Raw genomic sequence first — 22,092 nt, forward strand, 5'->3', positions numbered from 1 at the left:
GCAGCCAGGCCGGGAAAGCAGCCCCAGGGGACAGCGAGGGGCACCTGCACGGGGGGGCCAAGCAAAGCTCACCTGCCCCTCCACAGCGCTGGCTGCCTTGTAGAGAGTGTGAGAGTACTCCCCCACCCCCACAGACTCCCCCATCTCCCCATGCACATCCCCCCCATGCACCCCCACCCGTCCACTCCATCCCCCCACGCACCCCCCCATCCACTCCCCGCTCAGCCTCGCATGTGTCCGATGCCCACTCAGCAGTGTGATGTTGGCCGCACACACAGTCACTCTCGCACACCCACAATCTCTCCCCCCACTCGCTACCTCCCCCAACGCACCTGGTCTCGTGTTTCCAGGGGGGCCTGCGTCCCACCCCCTGCAGCCTCCTTGAGCACCAGCGTCTGGCTCTGGGGGGCTGGCCCCAGTGGGGGTTTGCTCAGCAGGATTTTCCGCGTCGGCTCTGTGTCGCCAGCGTCCCCGTCTGAAAGAGCCAAGGGCAGGTGGGCTGGGAGCTGTGCCTGTGACAGGCCCCCTGGGCAGCATGGCATCGGCAGGGAGCCCGGGGAGACGCCGGGTGTCGGCTCAGTCCCCCTGGACACAGGGCTGGGGGGAGGGAGGGGCAGAGCGTGGCCTGGATCCGTGGCCTCGCAGCAAACAGGCGAGTGGTGTGTCCTGGCTAGGGCAGAGCTCGGGGGTCAGGCCAGGCTCCGTGGGACCAGCCCCAGCAGCGGGGAGCAGCCTGGGCGACTCCCTGAGCCCCGGGGCCAGTGGCTGTGAGAGGCGGAGGTCCCTGCAGAGGGAGTTCCCGGGGAAGCACAAGCTCAGGCTCCCTGTGGCACCCGCCCAGCCGCCCGCTCACCTTTGCCCGCACACCCTGTGGCGGAGCGGTGACGCATGCCTTGCCCTGATTGCGGATGAACAGAGCAGGCTGGCTGTGGGAGCCCATGGCCACGCTCTGCACCCCGGCACGTTCTCATGCATGGCACCGGGGGCAGCAGCGGCCAGGGCGCCCCGGGGTTTGTGGGGAGCTGGCTGATTCAAGAGCTGAGGTCAGCAGGAGCTGTGGGTCGCTCAGCCCCTTGGGAATCAGGCCCCAGGGTGTCTCCAGCTGGCCCCCCAGAATCAACCCTGCCCACCCAAAGGAGTGAGCCTCACAACGTCATCACAGGGAAACTGAGGCATGGAGCAGGGAAGGGACTTGTGGCAGAGCTGAGAAGAGAACCCAGGAGTCCTGGCTCCCAGCCCTCCCCCGCTCTAACTAGACTTCCACTCCTCTCCTATCTCACCCCCCTCCCACACCAGCTGGCAGAGGTGGCTGGGCTCCTGGCCTGTTTTGTCCCCCTGGCTGGTCTGTAGCACCCCCCGTGTGCTGTAAGGTGCATGGATGGTGGTGTGGGGGACGTCCCTTCCACCCCCCCAGGGGTCACCACAGGCACCTACCTTCCCCCTCCTCTGGGGGGCGCTGTGCAGACATCGGGCCAGCGGTGGTCGTGGACGGGGGTGTTGTGGTCAGCCGGGAGCCCAGCGAGAACCACTGGGCTGTGCTGGGGGGAGCCCAGACCCCCACCAGCAGCAGGACGCACAGGCAGCGGAGGAGGCGGCTGCCCCGGGGGGTCCCCATGGCGCTATGCTGGGCACGGGCTGCCCTGGGCAGCTGCCTGGCACCGTGGCCTCTGCCTGACTCGCTCTGTCTGCCCTCCGCGTAGGAATGAGCCTCCCTGCAGAGCCCCCGCGCTCGGGGCTAACCTTTGGCACCTGGCCCTGCGCTGTTATCAGACCATATCCTCCCGCCCCCGGCTCCGACACGCCCCTGGCCTGGCATCAGCTCCTCTCTGGGAGCTCAGCCAGCAGGGCCCTGAGCCCCTCCTCAGCGCTGGGCAGGATCGGGGCCTGGCTGAGAGCTCCAGCTGCCCCCTCCTGCCAGCTCTCTGCCACGTGGCACCACTGGCAGGTGTGGGGGGCTGGGCTGGCCCCTCATTGAGGGTCAGGTCGCCCTGACCCCAACCTGCATGTTGCAAAGAGGCTGCCTGGGGATATGGGGGGCGTGGAGCCAGGGCACAAGTGAGCCCCCCCAGCCGTCATCTGGCAGCGCGGGGAAAGGAGCCGGTCCCAGCCCAGCCGTGCAGGGGCAGAGCGGAGAGGAGTCTGGGCAGCAAACCGCAGGGCAGGGGGATAAAAGGGCTGGGTGAATGAATGAAGGGACCGGGCTGGAGGGGCACCCGCAGAACTGCAGGGGGACGACCAGAGCTGCGATAGCAGGAGAGGGGAGGGGCATTGGCAGAGCTCGGGGAGGGGGGGCAGGAAGCCAGGGCTGGGATAGCAGGGGGGGCATAGGCAGAGCTCGGGGGGGCAGCATTGGCAGAGGTCGGGACGTGGGGGGGAGCCAGAGCTGGGATAGCGGGGGGGGGAGGGCTTGGGCAGAGCTTGGGGGGGGAGCCAGGGCTGGGATAGCGGGGGGGGAGGGCTTGGGCAGAGCTTGGGGGGGGGTATCCAGGGCTGGGATAGTGGGGGGGGGGGGGCATTGGCAGAGCTCGGGGGGGGGGAGCCAGGGCTGGGATAGCAGGGGGTGCATTGGCAGAGTTCGAGCGGGGGGTGCGCCATGGGTCTCAGGGAGCAAGCGGGGGGGATAGCGGGGGGTTTGCACCATGGGTCTCAGGGAGCAAGCGGGGGGATACAGGGGGGTGCACCATGGGTCTCAGGGAGCAAGCTGGGGGGTACACCGTGGGTCTCAGGGAGAGAGTGGTGGGTCATGGGGCCAGGAGATGCCCAGAGAGCCCCAGCGTAGGTCCCTGCGGTGACGGACGCGTCTCAGAGGGGCAGGGGTGCTGGCTCGCCTGATGTTCCCTCAGGGCAGGGGGCACCTAGCCCCAGGCCAAGTCCCCAAAGCCCCACCCTGCTGAGTTTTGGGGCCCAGGAGCAGCCCGAGCAGGGTCCCGGGAGAGCCAGGTGCGCTGCCACTGGCAAGCCTGAACCCTGGGCTAAGACCCCCCTAGCCCAGCCGAGCACCCGGCCCCCCAGAGGGCAGAGGAGGCCGACGCCTCGTGGGAAGGGGTGGGCAGGACTCCCTGAGACTAGAGAAGGTGGCTAGGAGCTCTGGCCCCCCAAGCTGGGTGGGGAGCATCCTGGGGCTGGGCACAGAGGGGAGAAGTGGGGGCACCTGCTGGTGCAGTTGTCTTGGGCTGGGCGCAAACTGTGCAGGGGCTGCAAGTGCGTGGGAGAGAGACCCCCGTGCAGCCCCCCTGCTCCTCCGGAGCCGGGTGGAGAGGGGGCGCAAGCAGGGGCTGGGCCGTTCCGTGAGTTCAGGGGCCCCTGGGGATCAGCCTCCAGGCCAGACGGGGGGCTGGAGGGGGGGCAGGGCCTGGTGGACCGGGCCCCCTCCCGCACACTCTGTTCCCTTGGCGGCCGCGCAGCCACAACAGCCCCCGGCCCCACTGCCAAGGGCCGATAAGGAGCCGCGGGGCCGGGTGCTTGTTTGGGTTTGGGCAACTCCTCAAGGCTGGCGCCTCCCAGGCCTCGCCCGTCTCATGGCCACCGCATGGCCTGGCCGGGGGCTCCAGCTGAACCGTCCGGATGCAGCCAGGCGGGGGGGCCCTGAGTGACGCGTCAGGCTGCCTTCCCCGGGACTGAGGCCCCAGCCTGTCCTGGGAGCCGCAGGGGCCGTGGCCAGGTACGGGGCGGGGTTAGGGCTCAGGTTATCGCAGTGGAGAGAAGCAAAGCGAAGCTGCTCCAGCCGCAGCAGCTCTGAGGGCAGCACGGCCCGTTCCTAGGAGCACGGCAGTCCGGGGGCAGCGGGCGGCAGCTCAGGCCTGGCCAACCTGCTGCCCTTTCTGCTGGATGCCTGCCCGCAGCGCCGTGACACCGGAGACTCCTCACCCCTTTGTCTGGACTGAACCAAACAGGGGCGTTCCTGGTGCTTCCTTTGTTTGCACCCCGGCCCTCCTGCTTCCCGGCCTGTTCCCCAGCGGGTGAAATCAGGGCAAAGTCAGCGCAGCTCTGCCGTTCACCCCGGAGCTGGAGCTGGCCCCACGGTGACTCCGTGTGGGTAAATATTACCATCGTCTGGGTCCTTCCAGCCCAAGGAGCGCTCAGAGTTTGGCAGCCTACTGGCTATAGCCTGGCACTGCTGCACCCGGCCCTCAAATGCAGCCACCTCTGGGGTGGGTTACAGTGACACGACGCCACACAACACACAGCACAGGTAGGGAAGCGGGACCTGGCAGCCAGTCTGTGGCAGGCTCAGCCCAGCTCTGGGTTTCTTCACAGCCATGAGGGTCGGAAACGATCAGCATTTTCAACAGCCCTTTCATTCTGCCAGTGCTGACGGAGATCACAGAGGGCAGCTGCCCCCTTTGTATTCCCTCAGCCCTCTGCATCCCCACTTCCCATTCAAATTACTGGGGGAAGTTTAGAGCAACAGAACAGGCCTGTACGAGGGGTGGGGGCTACCCAGGACTGTGGGATGAAGCACCTATGGGAGGAGGCACAGATGGCGAGGGAGCCCCTACCTTCCCCACCTGCTGAGAACCCCCACCCTGAGCACACTGCAGTCTGGTTACCCCTCACCTTGGTGTCTGGCCCTGTGACAAAGTGGGAGATTTGTTTATTTTTCCGTGTTTTCCCAATGGTTTGCATGCAGAGGGGGTGAGACTCAGTGTCCCTGGGGGTTACTGGTTTAATGAGGGGAGAGGAGAGGGAGTTTGTTGTTACAGAGGACCAGAGAGGGAACTTGGGACCCCAGCCGATGGCCTGGAGGAGGGACACCCCAGCGAGGGATGACCCGGAGACCCAGCTCAGGAGTTGCAGCCGGTTCTGGCCAGCGGGAGGACAATGGGCTGCGAAGAGACGACCCCATGATCTAACCAGCCGGTTCCAGTGGGGTGCTTGGAGAGGAGAGGAGGCCCAGAGGCCCCTGTTTCCCTGGAGAGAAGACAATGGACAGAGGCGGGGCCTGGGGCCGGTGATATCAGATGCCCAGCGGGGAAGCAGGGGGGCTCTGGGCTGGAGAGGGGGAGCAGGCAGAGCCCACCTGGATGCAGGGGGACTGGGATGTGCTGGGCTGAGGGAGGCCAGGCCTGAGGGTCAGAGAGTTTCCTATGCTGTGTTCAATGCTCAATAAACCCTCCTGTGTTATGCTGGCTGAGAGTCGCTCCGGGCTAGAGAACAGGGGGAATCAAGCCCTTCAGGGGGGTGGAGGCCCCGGGGGGTCCAAAGCGAGGGGACTCCCTGAGGGGTCCCATGGCAGAGACAGACATGCTAAGGCTCAGAGAGGTACGGCTCCAGGAGGTGGAGGGGCCTGGCCCCGGGAGAGAGTGGACCCCCAGGAAAAGGGCTGTCTCACTGACAGGGCATTCCCCACAGGGCTACAAGTGGGCACGATCTGCGAGTCTGTGATAGGCCAATCTTCCATCCCCGGTTCCCAGGCCTGCCCCCCCACAAGCAGGGGGAGCGCTAGGGAGCAGCAAAGCGAGCTGCCCCCCAGGGGCCCGACAGCAGACAGGCCCCATCTCTGGGCTCAGAGAGACCTGTCCATGTCCAGCAGCCAGGCCCAGGCCCCACTGCCTGCCCAGCCCAGCCCAGCCCGGCACAAACGACCCAGGTGTGGCCTGCTGAGTGGCCCAGGGAGCTGCCCGTGTCCGTCATGCCAGAGGGCACTGGGCATCTGCCCGGCAGAGGATTCCCTGCATTCCTGGGCGCCCAGCAGGGCGGAGGTGGAGACCAAGCTGACAAAAGCCCCTGGAGCCTGGCCCAGGACACACCAGGGGCCTGGTTCTGTGTCCCTCCCCCGGATCAGCACAGGCTACAGGGGCTTTGAGCTGCTTGCTGGGGGAAGCTGGTGGCCGGACTGAGATCACAGGGACCCTCCTTCCCCGCCCCCACCCCAGACGTTTGGGACAGGAAGTGAAGGAGAATCCCACCCAATTGTGACCGTGCAGGAGCAGGGAGATGCCCACACTGGGGTTTGGCCAGGTCACGTGAGCTAACAGCCTCCCTCTGCCAACCCACCCAGCGCTCTACGGCTCCGCCAACCAATGCCCAGCACAGCGTCCCCAGCGCCCGCCGGCCTGGGACAGCGTCTGTCAGCAGGGACCCTCCCTCCTCCGTGCGAGGGAAGTGCCTGGCCCAGAGAGATCCTGATGCGGAGCCTGGGGGTCAGCACTGACTTGGGGAACAGCGCCCCCGGGAACCTCCCCCCCGGGGCCTGCAGTGCCAGGGAATGTCTCCCATCTCAGCACTGGAGGAACAGGCCACTGGGCAGCGTCTCTCCCAGGCGCCATCGCTCCCAGCCCGGGCCTGGGCAATGGAAGAAACGAACACTCAGCTGGCGCCCAGAGGCCAAGGGCCAAGGTCAGCCCAGGTGCGAATCCAAGGAACCTGGGCAGATCTGCAGGACAGGGCTTGTGCTCCTCTCCCTGCTGGGAGCTATGGCACCGGATCTGTGACCTCCGGGCCCTGTGCTATGGGCCAGATCTGCAATACGGCCCCGCACCCCCGGCTATGCGCTATGGGCCAGATCCGCAATATGGCCCTGCGCCCCCCCGGCTCGGCGTCATGGGCCAGATCTGCAATACGGCCTCGTACCCCCCACCCCTCAGTGCTCTGTGCAGGGTCTGCCCAGCTCTGCGGAGACACAGGGAGGCAGGACGATAAGTTGAAAGCTGCTGGCACCTAGTGGCTATTTAAGAAACTTGAGCGGAAACTGGCAGGATTTGGAGGGGGAGCCCCAGGACCCTCTTAGCTCAGCTGTTCCGGGCTCCTGAGGGGCGTTTCTTCCAGCATCTCTCTGGCTTTGTGCCTCGCTGCCCCCTTCAGACAGTCCCAACGCTCACTGGATCTGTGCGCAGCGACCCAGCGCCCTCTGCAAACACTGTGTGATCCCCACCAGGTCGGTACAGACTGTCCCTTCCAGCTGGGGAAACTGAGGCACAGAGCGAGGGCACAATAACCCCTGTATTGCCAGGACAGGCTGATCTGATAGCCATCAATATGCACTCCTCCCCCCATCCCCTGCCCCACAACCATTGAACAGCTGGGCACTGACTCCCCAAGGGGGCTGAGAAAAGGAACCAAGAGCGGGGGGGGGCTTCCAAGGAAGGACCCCCAGCCCCTCCCATAGCTCTAACATAGCTCCTGGCGACACCCCGGGCCACATCCCCCGGGGCTTCACTTCACGCGAGGGGAATCCGCTGCACTGAGCTCAGGGGAGTTTGGCCCCCAATGTTTCCCTAGCACCTTCCGCCCCCAGGCTCCCTGTGAACCTCTGACGGCTGCAGCAAGCCCTGAATTTTCCAGGCCTGGGAGCTTAGCAGAGCCGAGCTGACGGGGGCCCAGCTTGTGCCAGCCCCAGATGCTGCAGGACGGAGGAAGGGGGCAGACTCAGCTCCCCAGTGGGGAATTCGCCCAGGACACCAACACTCCTGCAACGGGGGAACAAAACGCACCAGGCGACCTTCGCTGGCCAATACGTTTAATGGTCGTTACCCAGCCACGGGCAGCCCAGAGAGACAGAGACGAAGCTCCGCACTCCCAGGGGCTCGGGCCAGGCCGGGGCTCTGGGTAGGTCTCCCTGTGGGCGAGTCACTCATGGTTTGTTGGGACGACACCAAGGCCGTTGCGGGGATAGACTGGGGGATGGGCTGTTGCAGCACAGGGTCTCTAGTTAGGGAGGATGGAAGATCAGCTACTCGGGGTCAGGGCCGCCCGGGGGGGGCGGGGGGGGGCAAGTGGGGCAATTTGCCCCAGGCTCCGGGCCCCACAAGAATATAATATTCTATAGTATTGCAACTTTTTTTTATGGAAGGGGCCCCCAAAATTGCTTTGCCCCAGGCCCCCTGAATCCTCTGGGTGACCCTGCTCGGGGTCCCCAAGAGTCCACGTGTCCCACTCTGGAGCCATGGGGCTGCTGGTCACAGACGGGCTGGCCAGTGTCCGCTAGGCCTGACTCGCACGCAGTGCAGTGTGGCCTGCTGTATATTAGTAGCACCATCACACCGGGGAGCCCAGGCTGGGAGCAGGCCCCAGCGCGCTAGGCGCTGTACGGACACAGGGCAAGGAGCCAGGCCCTGCCCCCAGGAGCTGCCAGTCTAAGTTCAAGCCTATGGCTCCAGCCAGGTGGGCAGGAGAAGGGAGCCCGGAGACAGCGCTGGTCAGCGTCAGGGCCAGCGCTCCCAGCTCCAGCATTTGCAGGTGCCGCAGCCCAGGCGGGATCTGACGGGGGAGAAGGCGGCTGGCAGCTGTTCATAGGGAGCTTCTCTCAGGCGTGGGGGCAGCAGGGACCCAGCACAAGGGCACCTGTTTGAAAACCTGCCAAGTGGGCGACATAGGCCGGCCTCGGGGCCTGTTCTCCACCCGGCGCCCTCAGAGCCTCCTGGCCTTCTGGTAGCGCTTCACCAGCCCAGCCAGCTTCTCCAGCGCCTCGGGCAGCCCCTGCCCGCTCACAGCACAGCAGCCCTGCACATGCCACTGGCGCCCACGCTGCTGCCTCAAGCCCGGCTCCTCCGCCAGCTCCACGCAGGACCGGGCACCGGGCAGCAGCACCCGCGGTGCCCCCTGCAAGTCCTCAGCCTCCAGCAGGGCCCCCAGCCCCGACCTGGGCCCCGTCCACCACCACCACCACCACCACCAGCCCGTCCGTGTCTCCACAGGGCCCGGATCCGGTCCTGCCCCCCCACGTCCCACAGGGTGAAGGGCCCGTGGCGGACGGCGCCACCGTCTCCACGTGGAAGCCCAGGGTGGGGATGGGGCTGAGCGACTCCTTCAGCTTCAGCCGGTGGGGGGGGGGGTTAATTCCCGGCCTTGTCCAGCTCCAGCCCCACCCGCAGGATCCGAACCCGCGGCCCGGAGAACCTGCCCAGCGCGGCCCGCCCAGCAGCGACCCCGCTGCCCACACGCGCTGCCTGGCCCGCGGGCCTTGAATCTCCCGGCCTCGCCTCCCATTGGCTGGCGGCTCCGGCGGGGGCGTGGTCGGGGGAAGCCCAGGCTGCCCTGCTGGCCGCGGAGCCGCGCTCTGACACGGCCGGGCCAGGCAGCGCCGCAGCCAATCAGAGCGCGGCCCGGGAGGCCCCCGGGGCAATCCCCTGGCACGTCAGCGGGGCCTTGCTGTCAAACGGACCCGCCCCTGTCGCTGCCCCATAGGCCCCGCCGACCTCCGGCTGGGGACTGCACCGTGGGGGGCTGGGGCTGCCCATGAGGGGTGATGCGCCGGGGGTCTCTTCTAGCCTGACCCTTGTGGCCGGGGCTCTCACCGGTTTCTTTCTGAGACCCCCCCAACCCTCCATGGACCCAGGTGTGGGTGTGTGTGTGTGGGGGGGGGGGGCGCTCCGGGATCCAGGCTGAGGCTTGGGGCTCTGGGCTTAAGCCGCAGGATGGGGGATCTCGGGGCTTCTGCCGTGCAGGGCTCTGGGGCCCAGGCTTGTGGGGCCATAGGCTAGTTTGACTTCTCTATTGGGGGGGGGGGGGCGGCTTCAGCCTGGCCAACGTGGCGGGGGGAGGAATTCCGTGCCCACAGGGGCACCATTTTAGATTTTTGGGAGCAGGGGCAATTTTAACCGTGATTCCAGGGGTTACTTAGGCAACTGAAAATGCTAGGGTTTTTTTAAGATAACAGCTTAGAAATCTCTGACAGGCGCACTGTATCTAATTCCTAGATCAAAAAGGAAATTAAATAAACTTTAGACCCACTCAGCTCTAATACTAACATGTTCTGACCTCTTGTGGCAAGTCACTCATGGGACACTGGTTAGGTTTAAAATTGTAATATCTATTCTTACTCAGATACTCTTAGTAAAGTCAGAAGGGACCATCATGATCATCTAGTCTGAGCTCCGGCACATGGTAGGCCACAGAACCCCACCCACGCACTCCTGTAATAGACCCCTAACCCCTGGCGGAGCTACGGAAGTCCTCAAATCATGGTTTAAAGACTTCAAGTTACAGAGAATCCACCACTGACACTAGTTTAAACCTGAAAGTGACCTGTGCCCCCTGCTGCAGAGGAAGGTGAAAACACCCCAAGGTCTCTGCCAATCTGACCCTAGGGAAAATTCCTTCCCGCGCCCAAGTATGGTGATCGGTTCGACCCTGAGCATGTGGACAAGACCCACCTGGGAAAGAATTCTATGTAGTAACTCAGAGCCCTCCCCATCTAGTGTCCTGTCTCCAGCCATTGCGGATTTTTGCTACAGGCAGTCGCCGATGGGTCACACGCCATTGTAGGCAGTCCTGGCATATCATCCCCTCCATAAACTTGTCAAGCTCAGTCTTGAAGCCAGTTAGAATTTTTGCCAACACAGCTCCCGTTGGGAGGCTGCTTCAGAACTTCACTCCTCCGATGGTTAGAAATCTTCTAATTTCAAGCCTAACCTTGTTGATGCCCAGTTTATATTTGTCTGGGGTCCACACTGATGCTTAACTTAAATAACTCCTCTCCCTCCCTGGTATTTATCCCTCTGATGTATTGATACAAAGCAATCATATCTCCTCTCAGCCTTCTATTGGTTAGACCAAACAAGCCAAGCTCTTTGAGTCTTCTCTCATAAGGTAGATTTTTCCATTCCTCAGAGCATCCTAGAGGCCGTTCTCTGCACCTGTTCCAGTTTGAATTAATCTTTCTTAAACATAGGAGACCAGAATTGCACAAAATACTCCAGGCAAGGTCTCATCAGTGCCTTGTATAATGGTATTAACACTGCCCTGTCTCTACTGGAAATACCTCACCTGATACATCCTAGGACCGCATTAGCCTTTTTCATGGCTGCATCACATTGGCAGCTCATAGTCATCCTGTGATCAACCAATACACCCAGGTCTTTCTCCTCCTCTGGCCCTTCCAACTGATACGTCCCCAGCTTATAGCAAAAATTCTTCTTGGTGGTGCCTGTTGCGGAGTATTGGGGGACTCAGGGCCCTGCACCCCCGGCTTCCTGCGATTCACCATGACTCTCAGCCAGCCAGTAAAGCAGAAGGTTTATTTGGATGACAGGAATACAGTCCAAGACAGGTCTTGCAGGCACAGACAACAGGGCCCCCCTCAGTTAGGTCCAGCTTGGGGTCCCAGGGCATGCCAGCCCACCCCCCTTTGGGGGGTCAGAGCCATCTCTGCCTCCCAGCCATCTCTCCAGCCTCCTTCTAGCCTGCTTCCAGCACTCTCCTTTTGCGACCCCTCCCACAGCCTTTGTTCAGTTTCCCGGGCTAAGGAGTCACCTCACCTTCAACCCCTTCCTGGGTTCTCATGTTACACACTCAGGTATGCGCCCTCGGGCGCCCTCGGGCAGATCCCATCCTGCAATGCAGACTATCCCAGCACACTCCCCTGTCAGCATTCACAGACCACCGTGAGAACAGGCCCAGTTCGTCACATCTCTCCCCCCTTTGAGACCGAACTGAGCAGGGTCACTTTAGCCAGTGACCCGGGGAAGTTCGAACCTACCCCCGTTCCCATGGATGCCCCCGCATCCCTCCCATTCCTTGGTGAGAATTACACCAGGCCCCTCCAGTTTCACGCTCCCCCTTAGGTTGGGGTTGCTTGATGGCACTCGCAGTTCGCATGTGGGAAGGTTTATGCGGCCTGCGCCCTTTTCCCACCCCCATACCTCTGGGGCTCCAACTGGGCTGTGGTCTTCTCCCAGCGCTCCAGTCTGGAGGTCTGTGCTTTGGGCTCTCTTGGTTTAGAGCCGCCCTTTTTACCTTGGCCACCCTCCGAAAAGGCTCCTCTATGCTGGGCAAGGGTCCTAAAGCTGTTTTCCCCTTGTCCCAGGCCTTCCTCCCCCTCTGACAGGGGTCGCAGGATCCGCAGTACTGTCGGACAGTAACAAAGACCCCAGGCCAGTAAAAGCTCCGTAGCAGCCTCTGCTGGGTACGCCAGGTTCCCTGGTGCCCTGAGAGGGGAATGTCATGGGCCCGGCACAGCAGCTGGCGGCGATACTTCTGGGGTACCACCAGCTGCCTCCTGATCCCCCCTGACTCCATTTTCCCTGGGGGAGCCCATTCTCGGTACAGGAACCCCTTCTCCCACAGGAACCTTTTCCGGCCACCTCGTCCCATGGTCTGTACCGCATTGAGGTCGGCCAGGTCCCTTATCTTCCGCAAGGAGGGATCTCTCTGCAACTCGGCCTGGAACTCAGCAGCTGGGACGGGGATGGCCACCTGCTCTTTCTCGCCCGCTGGGTCCGAAGCTGCAGCCTCCCTGAGCCGCGTCCCTGGGCGTTCCCTCCCCACCAGGTTAGAGTCCCGCGCCTCAGGCAAGGCACCCCCCCCAAGGCCAGGGCGCAGTGCCCCTCGCCGGCTCTGACCGCGGGTCACAACTAAGGCGGTCTGGGGGCTGCTGGGCCAGTCCTCTAGGTCCCCCCCCATCAACACCTCAGTGGGCAAATGGTGGTGCACTCCCACGTCCTTGGGGCCCTCCTTGGCCCCCCATTTCAGGTGTACCCTCGCTACGGGAACCTTGAATGGGGTCCCGCCCACCCCGGTCAGGGTCAGGAAGGTGTTGGGCACCACCCGATCTGGGGCCACCACCTCGGGCCGGGCCAGTGTCACCTCTGCGCCCGTGTCCCAGTAACCATAAACTTCCTTCCCATCCACCTCCAGGGGAACAAGGCACTCGCTCCGCAGGGACAGCCCCGCGCCAACCCTGTAAACGGAGAACTTTGAATCCGGAGCATCTGGCCCCCCAGAGAAGCTGGCCTGGGGCTCTCCTCCCTCCTTAGCAGGTGGTACTCTGCCAGCCCCCCTTCCCTGGGAATGCTGCCTCTCGCCGGGCTGGGTCTCTACCCAGTCAACCCTCTGTGGGTTCGGCCTGCTCAGTCTGTCCCTGAGCCTGGGGCACTGGGCCCGTATGTGGCCCTTTTGGCCACAGTGGTAGCAGCCCATGTCCCATGGGTCCCCTTGAGTGGGTCGGATAGTCCTGATGCCGGATGTTCCCCTCTGATGGGGTTTTTCTGTATTTTCCCACGGGGAGGTCCCATGGTGACTCTCTCTCTGCGTTGTGGTGGGATTGCTCCTTTGGGACTCCTCCCTGCCACCCCCTGACCGGCTCTTTACAAACTCATCAGCCAGCTGCCCGGCGTGTCGCGGGTTCTCTGGCTTTCTGTCCACCAACCACAGCCTCAGGTCGGATGGGCACCGCTCATACAGTTGCTCCAGTACCAGCAGTTTAATCAGGTCCTCCTTCGTCTGGGCCCCACCAGCCCACTTGCTGGCGTATCTTTCCATGCGGGCGGCTAGTTGCAGATATGAGATCTCAGGGGTTTTATCTTGACTCCGGAACCTTTCCCGGTACATCTCAGGAGTCAGCCCAAACTCTCGTAGCAGGGCCTTTTTGAATAGTTCGTAGTCCCCTTTCTCTGCCTCTCCCAGTTGGCGGTACAATGCCACGGATTTGGGGTCCAGTAAGGGGGTAAGGACCCGGAGTCTGTCCGCGGGATCCACCCGGTGCAGCTCGCAGGCCGTCTCAAAGGCCTCCAGGAAGTCATCCATGTCCTCCCCCTCCTTGTATGGGGCCATGATGCACTTATCAAAGCTCCGTGCAGTCCTGGGTCCCCCCTCACTCACCGCAGCCGGGGGTTCGCTGCCCTTCAATCTCGCCAGTTCCAGGTCATGCTGACGCTGTCTCTCATTCTCCTGTCTCTGTCTCTCATTCTCCTCCCGTTCCTGCTGACGCTCTCTCTCTTTCTCCTCCCGTTCATGCTGTCTCTGTCTCTCTTTCTCCTCCCGTTCATGCTGTCTCTGTTGTTCACGATCCTCCAGCTCTCTCAGTTTTAGCTCTTTCTCCCATTCCAGCCAATTCCGCTCCCTGGATGCCGAACGTCGCCGGGAGGATCCTCTGCTGGCCGGCGAGCTTCGCCGGGGGGACCCCCTGCTGGCCGGGGGGGCCACGGCGCCTTCGGTATTTGCTGGGCTCCTCCCCACCCTTCCCCTAGGCATAGGAAGGAGGGGTCTCGGGACGCCCTCAGCAGCCGGCTGACCACTCCCAGCTGGGACAGACACTGGTGCCTGCGCTGCATTTGCCAGGCTGCTTCCCTGAGACACAGGGATCAGTTCATTCGCGCGATCTTCTGCCTCCAGCTGGGCAATGAGCTGTTCTTTGGTGAGCCTCCCAATGCGCAGCCGCCTCTGCTTGCACAGCTCCACCAGGTCGCTCTTAAGCCGCTTGGCATACATCTTCCTGCTGGCCACTCACCGGCCTGTGTGCTCACAGCTCCCCACAGTTCCCAGGGGGCCCCCTAGTCTGCCAGCCCTTCTCGAGGTCACCACCTCTCTGCCAGGGTCGAGCTGCAGACTCCTCCGCCCCTGGGACCACTCGCTGCGATCCCCTCGGGGGACCCTGTTACTGCAAAAGTCCTTCTCGCTGGTCACACACTCCCAGGGGTAATAACCGTCTCTCTCTCACTCTTCAGCGCGCCTGGTCCCCGTCAATCCCCCTTCGTTTTACTGCTCCCCAGTCACTTACTGCAGGAAGCGCCGTCCACGGGGTACAGTAGATCCCGCCGCTGCCACCAGTTGTTGCGGAGTATTGGGGGACTCAGGGCCCTGCACCCCCGGCTTCCTGCGATTCACCATGACTCTCAGCCAGCCAGTAAAGCAGAAGGTTTATTTGGATGACAGGAATACAGTCCAAGACAGGTCTTGCAGGCACAGACAACAGGGCCCCCCTCAGTTAGGTCCAGCTTGGGGTCCCAGGGCATGCCAGCCCACCCCCCTTTGGGGGGTCAGAGCCATCTCTGCCTCCCAGCCATCTCTCCAGCCTCCTTCTAGCCTGCTTCCAGCACTCTCCTTTTGCGACCCCTCCCACAGCCTTTGTTCAGTTTCCCGGGCTAAGGAGTCACCTCACCTTCAACCCCTTCCTGGGTTCTCATGTTACACACTCAGGTATGCGCCCTCGGGCGCCCTCGGGCAGATCCCATCCTGCAATGCAGACTATCCCAGCACACTCCCCTGTCAGCATTCACAGACCACCGTGAGAACAGGCCCAGTTCGTCACAGTGCCTAAATGCAGGACCTTGCACTTTGCATTATTAAATATCATCCCATTTCTATTACTCCAGTTTACAAGGTCATCCAGATCTTCTTGTATGGCATTTCGATCCTCCTCAATATTGGCAATACCTCCCCACTTTGTGTCATCTGTAAATTTTATTAGCACACTCCCACTTTTCATGCCAAGGTCAGTAATAAAAATGTTAAATAAGGTTGGTCCCAAGACCGATCCCTAAGGAACTCCACTAGTTACCTCCCTCCAGTCTGACAGTTCACCTTTCATTGTAGTCTCCCTTTCAACCAGATCCTTATCCACTTTTCAGGGCTCATATTAATCCTCATCTTCTCCAATTTAACTAATAATTTCTCATGTGGAACTGTATCAAATGCCTTCCTGACATCCAGGCAGATTAGATCTTCTGCATTTCCTGTCTAAAAAATCAGTTCTCTGCTCAAAGAAAGATATTCATAACTTTAAAAAGCAACAGAGGGTCCTGTGGCACCTTAAAGACTAACCGATGTATTGGAGCATGAGCTTTCGTGACTAAGTGGGTATTCACCCTCGAAAGCTTATGCTCCAATACATCGGTTAGTCTATAAGGTGCTACAGGACTCGTTGCTTTTTACAGATCCAGACTAACAGGGCTCCCCTCGGATACTTAATAACTTTGTTACCACCTCTTGAATCCAACAACTGAAACAACTGTAGAAAAATCTACAATTACTTTCTATCATTTAGGCAACTTTTTTTTGAACTTTGTTTTTGCAGTTCACCAAGCTTGGAACGGAGCATTTACATTTAGGAAACCTCCTACCAGCCCTTTCTTATCTTAATCCCCCGTTAATCCCCCTGTTTATAAACTAAATTCTGACTCCCTGCCTCAGGGGCGGAAACTGGGAGCAGCTCATCTCTTGTCTCCTCTGCACAACTCATTGCATTGCACACTCAGGCTGCCTGCCTCGGGCGTGCAGTTTGGGGGGCTATTGCCTCCCATGCCCATACCCGGGGCTTCTGCTCCACAGGGTGCTGGGCTCCCGGGACTTCTGCCCCATGGGGTGTTGAGCTTGGGGACCCCCTCAAATGGCTTGCGGCTTGTGGATTAGGTCCCAGGCCTACCAGGGGGTCACGGACCCATGCTTTATGGGATCACGCCGCGTGGCATCTGATCACACACACACAAACACAGAGCATGCTCCATTCCTGGTATCCGGCCATGCCACAGACAACTTTTGTGGCTGTGCTGGGTCCTTGCAGCAGACCCCCTTCCCGGGGGCATCCCAAAGAGCACAGCAAAGGGTTAACAGCAGGTGCTCAGTGGAGGGCTCTGAGTGAACTGAGTTTGTTGGGTCTCAGGCCCACATTGCCAATGGCACCACCGCGATTGGCACTAACCACCCCCTTGTGGGCATCCTTAGCCAAGAGCCTGCAGGCAGAATGGGCCCTGGGGACTCACACCCCAGAGGGGAAGGGTCCCTCCAAGCATGGGGAGGGGGTGGAGGGGGTTGCTGCCCCCCTCCCTGCTCTGGGGACAAAGGGGGGATTCAGTCTCTGGTGCTGCTGGCCCCTCTCCCCAGCACTGAGCTGGAGAAAACCCACCCTGCCCAGTGTGGAAGGGGAGTCAATGTGCAGAGCAGGACAGCTCTGGCCCCAAGAACCTCCAGGCTCCCCAGCCCTTCACCCCATCAGGCCTGCCTGGCTCTGGGGCTTGGACCAGATGAGAGCCCGACCCAGGACCCCCCATCTCACCTGGGATTGACTCTCCCCAGGCCTGACCCTCAGCATGCTCAGCCCTCACCCGCTGCTTTCAGGGCTCAGTTCCTGTTGCTTGTTCTCCCCTCCCCATGGGGGCTGAGCTATGAGGTTCTTTCCAGCTGCCATCCAGCGAGCACTGTCTCCCCCTGCTCCCCATGCTCTCTGCTAGGAGGCCCCGCAATCTCAACCCCGATGGCCCTTTGGCCTATGTAGGTGATCCTTGCCTACAGCACATCCTGCATGGATGCCCTCTGAGCACGCTGCACATGGGACACACAGAGCCCCCTGAGAGTACTGAGCCCTCTCTGACTCCACCCTGCACAGCTCCTGCCCCCTGACATACCCCAAAGCTCGCTCCCTACACACTAGGGCCAGGTCTGGCCCAAACCCAGGGACAGGCTGGGAGCTGAGTTGGCAGCCAGAGCTCTCTCCAGAACAGGCAGAGTCCAAACACCAAATCTCCCCACCCAGAATTGGGGGAAGTGTCCCAGTTCGGGGTGCTACAGCCTGGAGCTCTGAAAGCTGCGGGCCGGGATTTGACCCAGGTCAGAGATAAATTCCTTGGTTCTCAGTTACTCTGCGCCTACACTGGGGCTGCGCTAACTTACCTTCTGCTCCCTGGGGGCCCTGGGTAGCTCAGAGTAGCCAGAGCACAGTTCACCCTGCCCTGCCCCGATCTGCACCCTACTCTGGACCTACGGCAGGCACAGACCCTTGGGACTGTGACACACTGGGTGGGTGCTCAGACACACCTGTGATGAGAGCGGTAAAACCCAGCTAGGATGGACGGCTCGGAAAGATGAGCGCGTTATTGGCAAATGCTGGTAATTGTCAGTCACCTACACACCCGAACCGACAGGAAAAGAACTCCACCCAGATACTGGAATGTTACAGGTGGGCAAAGTAAGAAAAATGCCGCTTGAGGCCCGACTCGCGTTTGATTTCGGGATATTTCCTGTGGCCTGTGACACTGGCAGGTCGTGTGGTAATGGCATCTCCACAGCTCATCCCCGGCACCCAGGGCCCTGTAGGGCTGCACCCCTGGGACATGGGGACAGCACCTGGCAACAGGCCTGGGTTAGTGTCTCCCTGTTGGAGGCTGGTTGGTTTCTGGTAGCTCCATGGCAGGGATGGGTCAATGTGCTGGCACGTCTCAAGCACATCACCAGTTAAACCACATGATTCCCGTCTGACCCCCCCACCGGCCCATTGCGGGCCTATGGGGCAGCGCCAGGGGCGGATCCGTTTGACAGCAAGGCCCCGCTGACGTGCCAGGGGATTGCCCCGGGGGGAGGGGCCTCCCGGGCCGCGCTCTGATTGGCTGCGGCGCTGCCTGGCCCGGCCGTGTCAGAGCGCGGCTCCGCGGCCAGCAGGGCAGCCTGGGCTTCCCCCGGCCACGCCCCCGCCGGAGCCGCCAGCCAATGGGAGGCGAGGCCGGGAGATTCAAGGCCCGCGGGCCAGGCAGCGCGTGTGGGCAGCGGGGTTGCTGCTGGGCGGGCCGCGCTGGGCAGGTTCTCCGGGCTGCGGGTTCGGATCCTGCGGCTGGGGCCGGACAAGGCCGGGAATTAACCCCCCCCCCACCGGCTGAAGCTGAAGGAGACGCTCAGCCCCATCCCCACCCTGGGCTTCCACGTGGAGACGGTGGCGCCGTCCGCCACGTGCCCTTCACCCTGTGGGACGTGGGGGGGCAGGACCGGATCCGGGCACTGTGGAGACACGGACGGGCTGGTGGTGGTGGTGGTGGACGGGGCCCAGGTCGGGGCTGGGGGCCCTGCTGGAGGCTGAGGACTTGCAGGGGGCACCGCGGGTGCTGCTGCCCGGTGCCCGGTCCTGCGTGGAGCTGGCGGAGGAGCCGGGCTTGAGGCAGCAGCGTGGGCGCCAGTGGCATGTGCAGAGCTGCTGTGCTGTGAGCGGGCAGGGGCTGCCCGAGGCGCTGGAGAAGCTGGCTGGGCTGGTGAAGCGCTACCGGAAGGCCAGGAGGCTCTGAGGGCGCCGGGTGGAGACCAGGCCTCGAGGCCGGCCTGTGTCGCCCACTTGGCAGGTTTTCAAACAGGTGCCCTTGTGCTGCGTCCCTGCTGCCCCCACGCCTGAGAGAAGCTCCCGATGAACAGCTGCCAGCCGCCTTCTCCCCCGTCAGATCCCGCCTGGGCTGCGGCACCTGCAAATGCTGGAGCTGGGACTGCTGGCCCTGATGCTGACCAGCGCTGTCTCCGGGCTCCCTTCTCCTGCCCACCTGGCTGGAGCCATAGGCTTGAACTTAGACTGGCAGCTCCTGGGGGCAGGGCCTGACTCCTTGCCCTGTGTCCGTACAGCGCCTAGCGCGCTGGGGCCTGCTCCCAGCCTGGGCTCCCTGGTGTGATGGTGCTACTAATATACAACAGGCCACACTGCACTGCGTGCCAGGAGAGTCCGGCCTGGTGGACGCTGGCCAGCCCGTCTGTGACCAGCAGCCCCATGGGACACGTGGACTCTTGGGGATCCCAAGCAGGGTCGCCCAGAGGATTCAGGGGGTCTGGGGCAAAGCAATCTCGGGGGCCCCTTCCATTTAAAAAAAAGTTGCAATACTATAGAATACTATATTCTCGTGGGGGCCCCTGTGGGGCCCGAAGCCTGGGGCAAATTGCCCCACTTGCCCCCCGGTGGCCCTGACCCCGAGTATCTGATCTTCCGTCCTCCCTAACCAGAGACCCTGTGCTGCAGCGGGCCCATCCCCCACTCTATCCCCGCAGCTGCCTTGGTGTGGTCCCAACAAACCGTGCGTGACTCGCCCACAGGGAGACCTACCCAGAGCCCCAGCCTGGCCCGAGCCCCTGGGAGCTGCGGAGCTTCGTCTCGATCTCTCTGGGCCGCCCGCGGCTGGGTAACAACCATTAAACGTATTGGCTAGCAAAGGTCGCCTGGTGTGTTTTGTTCCCCTGTTGCAGGAGTGCTGGTGTCCTGGGTGAATCCCCCACTGGGGAGCTGAGTCTGCCCCCTTCCTCTCTCCTGCAGCGTCTGGGGCTGGCATAAGCGCGGCCCCCGTCAGCTCGGCTCTGCTAAGCTCCCAGGCCTGGAAAATTCAGGGCTTGCTGCAGCCGTCAGAGGTTCACAGGGAGCCTAGCGGCGGAAGATGCAAGGGAAACATTGGGGGCTAAAACCTCTGGTGGGGTAACTCCCCTGAGCTCAGTGCAGGGGATTCCCTCGCGTGAAGTGAAGCCCTGGGGGATGTGGCCTGGGGTTTCGCCAGGAGCTATTTTAGGGCTATGGGAGGGGCTGGGGGTCCTTGCTTGGAAGCCCCCCCTGCTCTTGGTTCCTTTTCTCAGCCCACTTGGGGAGTCAGTGCTCAGCTGTTCAATGGTTGTGGAGCAGGGGATGGGGGGAGGAGTGCATATTGATGGCTATCAGATCAGCCTGTCCTGGCAATGCAGGGGTTATTGTGCCCTCGCTCCGTGCCTCAGTTTCCCCAGCTGGAAGGGACAGTCTGTACCGACCTGGTGGGGATCACACAGTGTTTGCAGAGGGCGCTGGGTCCCTGCGCACAGGTCCAGCGAGCGTTGGGACTGTCTGAAGGGGGCAGCGAGGCACAAAGCCAGAGAGATGCTGGAAGAAACGCCCCTCAGGAGCCCGGAACAGCTGAGCTAAGAGGGTCCTGGGGCTCCCCCTCCAAATCCTGCCAGTTTCCGCTCGAGTTTCTTAAATAGCCACTAGGTGCCAGCAGCTTTCAACTTATCGTCCTGCCTCCCTGTGTCTCCGCAGAGCTGGGCAGACCCTGCACAGAGCACTGAGGGGCGCGCGGGGCCGTATTGCAGATCCAGCCCCATAGCGCTGAGATGGGGGGTGTGGGGCCGTATTACAGATCTGACCCATAGCGCCGAGATGGGGGGCGCGGGGCCGTATTACAGATCTGACCCATAGCGCTGAGATGGGGGGCGCGGGGCCGTATTACAGATCTGACCCATAGCGCTGAGATGGGGGGCGCGGGGCCGTATTACAGATCTGACCCATAGCGCCGAGATGGGGCGCGCGGGGCCGTATTGCAGATCCAGCCCCATAGCGCTGAGATGGGGGGTGTGGGGCCGTATTACAGATCTGACCCATAGCGCCGAGATGGGGGGCGCGGGGCCGTATTACAGATCTGACCCATAGCGCCGAGATGGGGGGCGTGGGGCCGTATTACAGATCTGACCCATAGCGCCGAGATGGGGGGCGCGGGGCCGTATTACAGATCTGACCCATAGCGCCGAGATGGGGGGCGCGGGGCCGTATTGCAGATCTGACCCATAGCGCCGAGATGGGGGGCGCGGGGCTGTATTGCAGATCTGACCCATAGCGCCGAGATGGGGGGCGCGGGGCCGTATTGCAGATCTGACCCATAGCGCCGAGATGGGGGGCGCGGGGCCGTATTGCAGATCTGACCCATAGCGCCGGGCCAGAGCTGCTGCTGTTGCTCCCAGCAGGGAGGGGAGCACACGCCCTGTTCGGCAGAGCTGTCTGGGATTCGCACCTGGGCTGACCCTGGCCCAGACAGCAAACGTGAAAAATCAGGACGGGGCTGGGGGGTAATAGGTGCCTATATAAGACATAGCCTCAAATATTGGGACTGTCCCTCGAAAATCGAGACATCCGGTCACCCTACCCCCAGCTGAGTGTTCGTTTCTTCCATTGCCCAGGCCCGGGCTGGGAGCGATGGCGCCTGGGAGAGACGCTGCCCAGTGGCCTGTTTCTCCAGTGCTGAGATGGGAGACATTCCCTGGCACTGCAGGCCCCGGGGGGGAGGTTCCCGGGGGTGCTGTTCCCCAAGTCAGTGCTGACCCCCAGGCTCCGCATCAGGATCTCTCTGGGCCAGGCACTTCCCTCGCACAGAGGAGGGAGGGTCCCTGCTGACAGACGCTGTCCCAGGCCGGCGGGCGCTGGGGACGCTGTGCTGCCAGCAGGACATTGGTTGGCGGAGCCGTAGAGCGCTGGGTGGGTTGGCAGAGGGAGGCTGTTAGCTCACGTGACCAAACCCTGACATGGGCAGCTCCCTGCCCTCCCTCCCCCGGCACTGTCACTGCAGGGTGGGATTCTCCTTCACTTCCTGTCCCAAACGGCTGCGGGGGAAGGAGGGTCCCTGTGATCTCAGTCCGTCTGCCAGCATCCCCCAACAAGCAGCTCAAAGCCCCTGTAGCCTGTGCTGATCCGGGGAAGGGACACAGAGCCAGGCCCCTGGTGTGTCCTGGGCCAGGCTCCAGGGCCCTTTGTCAGCTTGGTCTCCACCTCCGCCCTGCTGGGCGCCCAGGAATGCAGGGAATCCTCTGCCGGGCAGGTGCCCAGTGCCCTCTGGCATGACGGACACGGGCAGCTCCCTGGGCCACTCAGCAGTCCACACCTGCGTCGTTTGCGCCGGGCTGGGCTGG

The 22,092-nt window shown here is 62.4% G+C and overlaps 2 protein-coding genes across 3 annotated transcripts in view; one reads left to right on the forward strand and one right to left on the reverse strand.

Moving 5' to 3' along the window:
* Positions 1–17,835, reverse strand: part of LOC128829312 (collagen alpha-1(I) chain-like) — a 32,845-nt gene extending 15,010 nt beyond the window's left edge. For both annotated transcript variants that reach the window (XM_054014688.1, XM_054014686.1), the window contains exons 1-2: positions 17,653–17,835; positions 333–475 (exon numbers count right to left, since the gene is read on the reverse strand). In XM_054014688.1, coding sequence (XP_053870663.1) covers positions 333–475; positions 17,653–17,767 — 258 coding nt within the window. In that variant the 5' untranslated portion in view covers positions 17,768–17,835. The remainder of the gene's footprint in view (positions 1–332; positions 476–17,652) is intronic.
* Positions 17,836–18,295: 460 nt separating this feature from the next.
* On the forward strand, positions 18,296–18,704 carry LOC128829347 (uncharacterized; the record flags this gene model as incomplete). Its single annotated transcript, XM_054014729.1, is given in 4 exon segments — positions 18,296–18,365; positions 18,368–18,434; positions 18,436–18,456; positions 18,458–18,704. Coding segments are annotated over 4 exon segments (405 nt in total), but the record flags the coding sequence as incomplete, so codon positions are not given.
* Between the last annotated feature and the right edge of the window lie 3,388 nt (positions 18,705–22,092).

This window comes from Malaclemys terrapin, chromosome 25 (assembly GCF_027887155.1).
Source record: "Malaclemys terrapin pileata isolate rMalTer1 chromosome 25, rMalTer1.hap1, whole genome shotgun sequence".
In the NCBI taxonomy this organism is placed as follows: domain Eukaryota; kingdom Metazoa; phylum Chordata; order Testudines; family Emydidae; genus Malaclemys; species Malaclemys terrapin.